The following is an 8,164-nucleotide window of genomic DNA, read 5'->3' on the forward strand; positions in this document are numbered from 1 at the left end:
AAGAAACGTATGTATTGAAGCTGGTCAAACTCTCACGTGCCTTGCCCATTCGTCCACAGCATATATTTTCTTCATACAATAATAATAATTATTATGTTTCTACTAAATTCAATTTGCTAAAATTTTAATATGATTAGGGCATGATTAACCCCGGTTCTTAATTCTTGATTTGATATTTTTTTGTTTTTTGTTTTTTTTTTTACATTTTTCGGCTAAGAGACGGCTTTTATATCTCTTATTTAAAAGACAGTTCTTATATTTCCTTAGTTAAAATTTAAAGAAAAGCTAAAAACTCTTCAGTTAAAAGACTGGGGTTAATCATGGTTTTAGCGATTCTAATTTATTTTTTACGATTTCGTTTGTGTATGAGTTGCTTTAAATCTGAAATTTGTAGTCCTAGTTAGTCCATTGGTTATACAAAGCTAGAGATTTCACCCGTAAAGGGGATTATAGTAAAGACAGATTCTGATGTTCGGATACTATATCTGTAAGAAACGCTCCTCTGCTTTATAATCTAATCTTAGCCATAAATGAAGTGTCATAAACGGACCGTCTCAGGCGAGTTGTCATCGACATACTTCTGATTCCGATCAGACTTCTTACTCCGGGATGGTTGCGCGAACGATCTGTGAGGACAGTGTTCTGAACCACCGGAGCAAGTTGCCATGGATGAAGCGTCAATCGACAAACTGCCATAGACAAGTCGCCATAGACATCATCATGAACGTACCACCATGAACGAACCATCACAATCAAATCGCCACAGGTGGACGTGTCTTCGCGGTATCACGTCATGCTCGAGACTTGCGAGCAATCTGAGTGACTACGAGAGAGCGATCTGAGCCGAGTAACTGCGAGAGAGCTATACGTGCCGAGTAACCGCAAGAGAGCGAGTCAAGTGACCGCGAGAAATCGATCCGAGCGACTGCGAGAGAATGATCTGCACCGAATAACTGTGAGAGAGCTATCCGAGACGAGTAACCGCGAGAGAGCAATCTGTGCCGAGCAACCGCAAGAGAGCGAGTCGAGTGACCGCGAGAGATCGATCCGAGCGACTGCGAGAGAATGATCTGTGCCGAATAACTGTGAGAGAGCTGTCCGAGACGAGTAACCGCGAGAGAGCAATCTGTGCCGAGCAACCGCAAGAGAGCGAGTCGAGTGACCGCGAGAGATCGATCCGAGCGACTGCGAGAGAATGATCTGTGCCGAATAACTGTGAGAGAGCTGTCCGAGACGAGTAACCGCGAGAGAGCGATCCGTGCCGAGTAACCGCAAGAGAGCGAGTCAAGCGACCGCGAGAGATCGATCTGAGCGACTGCGCGAGAACGATCTGTGCCGAATAACTGCGAGAGAGCTATCCATGACGAGTAACCGTGAGAGAGCGATCCGTGCCGAGTAACCGCGAGAGAGCGATCCGTGCCGAGTAACCGCGAGAGATCGATCCGAGCAACTACGAGAGAATGATCTGCGCCGAATAACTGCGAGAGAGCTATCCGAGACGAGTGACCGCGAGAGAACGATCAGTACCGAGTGACCGCGAGAGAGAGATCTGGATTCTCCCAAGTTCAATATGATTTGAAGATAGTTCTCCTTGGCCTCCTCCTTCTAGCGCCAACTGTTTGATCCAAAAACAGTGTTTATGCTGGTGGTGTTTGTTGGAATCATACAATAAAAAAATCTAATGATAATGATTAAACTCTTGAGGTTTAGGAGAAATCTTGAAAGAATCAAATGAGAAAAAAAAAGCATCCAAGACTTTGTTGATCAAATATTGCATTACAAGAATGATTTCTAGTGTAAAGTGAATCAAAAAATGTATAAAATCTTTATAGGATGTGTATATGTTCTATTTCTAAATTGAAAAGAGAGAGATATTTTCTAATAAGGAGGTATTTATAGAAAAAAAATGTATAGGATTTTCTAACAAAGTGGGTCTAATTCATTCTCTTAATGGATCTCGAGAGAACATGTAAATCAACCCCAAAGATAACCCGCTTTCAACTTTCGCATATGTGTGGCTTCCAAAGATAGTGATAAAAACGCACAGTTTAAACAAAAAAAAATGAAATCTGATCGTGCACCTCAAAACACATCAAAAGAACCGACTCACATACCACAAATCCTCAGTTCGAAACAGGTTGCTTTCGTTTTTTTTTTCCTGCTCTACAAAATATTTTTGTAACCCTACGTTTTTTTCCTGTAATGATCCAAGAACCTATGTTTTCAGACATAATTCTTGATCAGCATTCTCAAAGTGTAGAATTGTCCCACGTGGTACCCAATGACGCACCATGCTTCTTTATAATTTTGACCGACTCAAGAAGAACCTCTTGTTGTGTTGCGTAAAGCTCCTCTTTCCCCTGAGACAGCAATAAAAGAATAAAATCTCTCTCTATTTTTTTGACAAGAGAATGTTACAAAGAGAAGAGAGAGACAGTACCATGTATTTAAGATTGCATCCAATGGTGAGTTCAGCAAATGATTTTTCCACTCGGGATAAGTAACAATGAGGAGCTTCTTTCCCTAAGAAAACTTTTGGGTTTGACCTCAACGTTTCCTTGATTTCATCTGATATGTGAGGGATCTTGTCCAAGTCATCTATCTGCAGTGGGATCTTGGATGCTATAGCACGCCACTGAGCTCGTGACTTGTTCACAATCACCTGTATATATATATGTTAATTCTACTTCAGGGCCATTCCGAACTGTCTCCACCGTGATAATGCATAATAGGAATAGATCAAACAAATGTTTGCGAGTGGACGCTTCTGATTTGTTTACAGATAAACTAACCTGACTGGAAAACAGTGAATTAGGTACCAAGACTGGGAACTTTTCGGCGTTCAACAAGGATGTTGTTGTAAGTCCCATCTCAACCACTTGACCTTCTACCGATCCAGCCTGAAACATGTAAGACATTATATCCTGATGAAAACAAGAGGAGCAGGAAGCAGACAAAAAGAAAAGATTTCATGTTAAACTAACTTTGATCGTATCTCCCATAGAGAAAGGCCTTGAGAATTGCATGGAGAGACCACTCAGCACATTACCAAGGATATCTCTTGCAGCAAAAGCAGTGGCCACTCCTGCACGGACAGATCAGAACTGATTAGTGGTTGAATCCTAGCAATATTAGATTGAGGAAAACAAGTACACAGACCTCCTACTCCACCAACAGTCAAGATAGATTGAACAGCTACACCACAAGCTTCAGCAGAAGCCATTAAACCGATCGCAAAGAGACCAACTGATGAAACTTTGTCCAAAGTCAATATCTTGTCCCTGTCAAGCCCAGCAACATTCTTAGCAGACAAGACTCGGGTGATCACATTGGTTTTCCAGCGATGTAGGAACCACACCAAGGAGAGGATGACTGCCCCCTTCAATGCCGGGAAGAAGTACTGAGCTGCTACGGTTGTTGGGGCCACCATAGACGCACTGCAGCATATCAGAATTATCATATCATTTTATTTTCTAAAAATCATACCCTTTTTAGATAGAACATGTCACTCATAATGGTGAAAGTTAAAAGCAACAAACATTTGTGCGAAAGCAATGAAGGTCATCAAGTAGCGGGCAGGATCCTCCAAAGCACCCCAAAAGCTTTTATCGTAGGGAACGTCATCGATAGAGAAGCCTTGCGGAAGCAAAGCAGCAGAGCTGCGCATAGAGTATCTGTGAAACCTCCTCAAAACCTTAGGCATGACAACCCAAGCGAACAAAGTACCAGTCATGGTGAGAGAGACGGGGACCATGACTTCTTTAAGATAAGGGTTGGCGTCGAGCAACTGTTGAACGTGAGGAGTGAGTTCGTCAGAGGCTTCTTTAGCCTTGTTAGCAGTTTCATGAAAGACATCCTTGGCCTTGTGAACCCAGTCGGTGCCATCAGGTTGCGAGCTGAAAGCGCGTGCCAGTAAAGGGAAAGGCTTAGCATTCAAATTGGACGAGGAAGTGACAATCCAAGACCCGTATCCGTAGCCAATGGCCCTAGCATGAGTGAAAGAAGACACCGGAGATGGTCTTGATGATGACCGCACAATAGCAGCATCTTCAGCAAGTCTGCGACAAGAAGGCGAGGAGGAGCTTCTTGTTGAAGATCTGTAAAGTGACTTGAGAAGCGACAACCTAACTCCTCCCCCCATTGATCTGCACAACAAGTCAACAACATTATAATCTCTTCTCTAACTAAGTCCGCCATGAACAATCCAGGATCAAATCGAAAACTCAAAACTCGAAGGGGATCGATCTATACCTTATTAGCAGCAGCAGCCTTGGCCAAGAGGGAACGGCAAAAGCGGTGACAAAATGTATGCGTTGTTTTTTTACCGTTCGATTCGATTATCAATGTTCTCTTCCATCCGACGGCTATCAACCTCTCTGACTCCATCCGTTTCTACTCTCTACTCTCCCTCTTACGACTGCTTGCCGTTTATTTTCCATAACCCTCAAGTGTGTTTTTACAATGGAACATGTAAACGTCCTGATGTTTTCTTGACCGCAGAAAAGACGTGCCCACCTTCCCTGATAATTGAGTATTTTATTCTCAAACTATTTACAATTAACATATTTAATATCTTCTTTTTTTTTAATATATATCTTAACATATTTAATAGAGAATAAGACAAAATAGCACTAAATCAAGTTTATGTTACCAAACTAGCACTCAAGGTCAAAAGTCACAAAAATAGCACTTAATGTTTTATCAAAAGTCACAAACTTAGGGTTTAGAGTTAAAGGGTGGGGTTTAGGATTTAGGGTTTAGGGTTTAGCGTTTAGATTTTAGGGTTTAGGGTTTATAGTTTAGGGTTTAGGGTTTAGAGTTTAGGGTTTAGGGTTTAGGGTTGAGAAATGAGGTTTTGGGGATAAGATTTCAAATTTTGAAAAATAAAAAAAATTAAAATTTTCAAAAGATAAACTTAGAAAGCTGATATTTTGGTCATTTTAGTTTTTGAGTGTTATTTTTGTGGTATAAACTTAGAAAGGTGCTATTTTGTAGATTTGCCCTCTTTAATATTCTAAATAATGATTACATTTTCTCTCTCCTCTCTTCTAGAGAGAGATATTTCTCTCTTTCATTCATCATTCTTAACAAAAATGAAATCTTTCAGAAGGATGAATGAGTTATCTTTTGTTGTATAATATTTTCGATCATCAGATCGATTTAGCTTTTCCGTTTGCGGAATAAAATTTTCGCTTGGCGAATCCTTTTGTTGTGTTTTCAATCCCGATAGATTCTTTATTCATATCTTCTTTGTTTTCAGAGAGGAATTGATTTAAATCGTTTTATCTACCTTTGCTTGTTTCAACAAGATCTTATTCCAGAAGTCAAATTGAGTTTGCTATCTCTCTGGGCATGCCTGATTCTGTCTTGATCGAGAGTAATCTTCTTCATTTCTCGACCGATGTGGTTATAATAGCTCAGTCAACAATTGAAGTGAAGTTTCTCGGGGAGTACATAGTCAAGAGATTGAAGTTGATTTGGTTGGGCTAGGTCGGGACAAGTAAAGTTGGGGTCTCTTGACGTCTCGACGAATGTTCTGCATCTAGTTCTACCGCCATCTTCCCGGTTTAAAGCTTCGGTGAGTGTGTGAATCTTATTTTGGCTTCCGGCGATTAAAAGCAAAAGGTTCGAGTATGGTACATCGTCGGAGCGCCGTTGGAGAGAAGATGAAAGCTTCACCGGTGAAAGTCCGATTGCAATCCTCAGAGACGGTGATCTTCATGAGGTCCATTTAATTTATGACACGTGTTGTTTGCTGCTCTCGTTAATACATGTACTGTAAACGTGTCAAGTTATGTTTTTTCTTCCGTTTGGGCTTTGTAGTTTGTACAATGCTTACAGGTTGAGCTTAATATAAAATTGGTTTAATAATGATTACATTATGATCAAAAATAAAATATAAATATTGATTGCTCCAAATTATTTCTGAACTAGTTGTTGGCTGCGTACAGTTAGGTCTAAAATAATCAACCTTTAACATATAGACTAGATCTCGATCAATTGCGCGGGTATTTGTTTGCAGTTTTATATATGTAGATATTTATTTTAGATCATTAGTAGTATAAATTTTTTAAAGTTAATAATATATTTAAATGTTTATATAACTATTTCAGATACAATAATTTAATAATTTAATAATTTTATACTTTATATGCTGTAGTTAATCAATTGTTTAAAACCATCATATGTATTTGTTGGTTCTTATTATATATTTATTTTAATGCATTTGTATTTAGTTATTAAAAAAACTTTATATATGCATAAAATAACATATTTGAAAATTATTTTGTATTTAATTTATGCTAAATTCTGGCCCACTTTTCAAAGCTGGATTTCTTTTTACCAATATTTTTTTTCTTTTATTCATTTTAGATAATATATTATTGTATAAAGAAAAATAATAATTTTATACATGTGGTATATATAGTTTGCTAATGTTAAGTCGTTCTGTCATCATATTATATTTTTAAAACAAATATTTTATATTTATGAAAATAAAATTTATTAATTTAATATAAATTTATCTTTTTAGCCCAACATAATAATTTTATTTTAACATGACTGATTATGATTATAAAATAGATAAAAAGATAGAATTTTTCATTTTATAAATGATTAATGAATATATATTAATGCATAATAATAGTTCATTGCTAATTACAAAATTAGTGAAAATATTTATACTAACCTTTTGAAAATTAACATATTGTTAAAATATTTATCAACAGATTTAGTGAAAATATTTATACTAACCTTTTGAAAATTAACATATTGTTAAAATATTTATCAACAGATTTGTTAGAATAAACTTTATATATATATATATATATATATATATATATTTAAAATGAAAAGATATCATGATTAATGTAGTCACAAATATTTTATATTATTAGCTTTAATGAAATACATGTTAATTTTTATACATGTATTATATAGTTTGCTAATGTTAACCCATCTTACCAACGTATTATATTTTTGAACATAGATATTTATAATTATAAAAATAATTATATTAATTTATTAATTTAAAATAATTTTACCATATTTAGTTCAATATAATAATTTTATTTTAATACGATTGATTATGATTATATAATAGATAAAAAAAATAGGATATAATTTTTTTTTTTTATAAATGATAACTAAATATATTAATGTATAATAATATTTCAAAATTAATTACGAAATTAGTGAACATATTTACATATATTTTTTGAAAATTAAGATCCTTTGAAGACTTTATCTTTTAGATTTAGAAATCTCAGTAGTATGCAAGATGTCTGTGATCCGATGAGTTGAGAAAAAAATCATATAGCTTGAACATTACGTGAAACTTGGGTCTCTGAATTTTAACCATGGTTGTTGAATTAAGGTTTAATATTCAGTGACACTGCATAGGATAGATGGTGATCCTTAATATACAAGACATATTCGAACTCTAGTGTTAACAACAGTTAATGCGTTTGTGTTGAATTTTTGTTTAATTATCTTCTTTGTTTTTAAAAGTCTTAAACATTGTTACCATTATCTTAAAGCTGGTCGAGCTAATAATGAATACACAGGTTACATGGAGAATGAAGAAGGTGACAAAGGAACTTAACCATATGTGTGTTACTGATTCGTTTGTGTACGTCAAAGTTTGTGGAAGATATGAGACTAAGATTGGTCAATCAACGCAGTAATACCTTTGGTACAAAGCATTTTCTTAACAGATGTAATACAATTGTCAATACATGGGCTCTGAAATAGATAATTTAATCTATTCTGTACAATTTTTTTTAATAATCTTTAGACGTGTTCTTTAGCTACGAGTTATCATTAACTAACACATGAGTTAAACTAACTTTCTTGACTCTTTATCAGGTAATGGCTACTCAACCATCAGAAGCAGAGCTGACATGGATGAACAAATGGTGAATGATCAATACGTTATGGTAACTTGTGCCGTTAAGCTGAGAAGGTAAGGGCTCTGTTCTGTAACCATTGCGTCGGGACAGCAGCTAAAAGTATCTCCTCAGAATATTCTAAGTCGTAACCCTTACGCCAAAATTGTTTGGAAAATAATCGTATTTTTTGTAATATTTTACGTGGTTAGTTTAAACATATGAGAACTTCTTAGGGAATAAAAAGTGAATATTCGGAAAGTAAGATATTTCTGTTG

General features: G+C 36.0%; 1 protein-coding gene across 1 annotated transcript; it reads right to left on the reverse strand.

Annotated features, from left to right (window-relative positions):
* Window positions 1-2,030: 2,030 nt before the first annotated feature.
* LOC106319602 (mechanosensitive ion channel protein 1, mitochondrial) lies at window positions 2,031-4,413 on the reverse strand. The gene is made up of 7 exons (XM_013757989.1): window positions 4,252-4,413; window positions 3,540-4,145; window positions 3,160-3,437; window positions 2,985-3,085; window positions 2,793-2,900; window positions 2,441-2,662; window positions 2,031-2,360 (listed from the first exon to the last, which is right to left on the reverse strand). Exons 2-7 carry the CDS (start codon window positions 4,139-4,141, stop codon window positions 2,250-2,252), a joined length of 1,422 nt encoding a protein of 473 aa, XP_013613443.1. The 5' UTR covers window positions 4,142-4,145; window positions 4,252-4,413; the 3' UTR covers window positions 2,031-2,249.
* Window positions 4,414-8,164: the final 3,751 nt, after the last annotated feature.

This window comes from Brassica oleracea, chromosome C2, assembly GCF_000695525.1.
Source record: "Brassica oleracea var. oleracea cultivar TO1000 chromosome C2, BOL, whole genome shotgun sequence".
Classification (NCBI taxonomy): Eukaryota; Viridiplantae; Streptophyta; class Magnoliopsida; order Brassicales; family Brassicaceae; genus Brassica; species Brassica oleracea.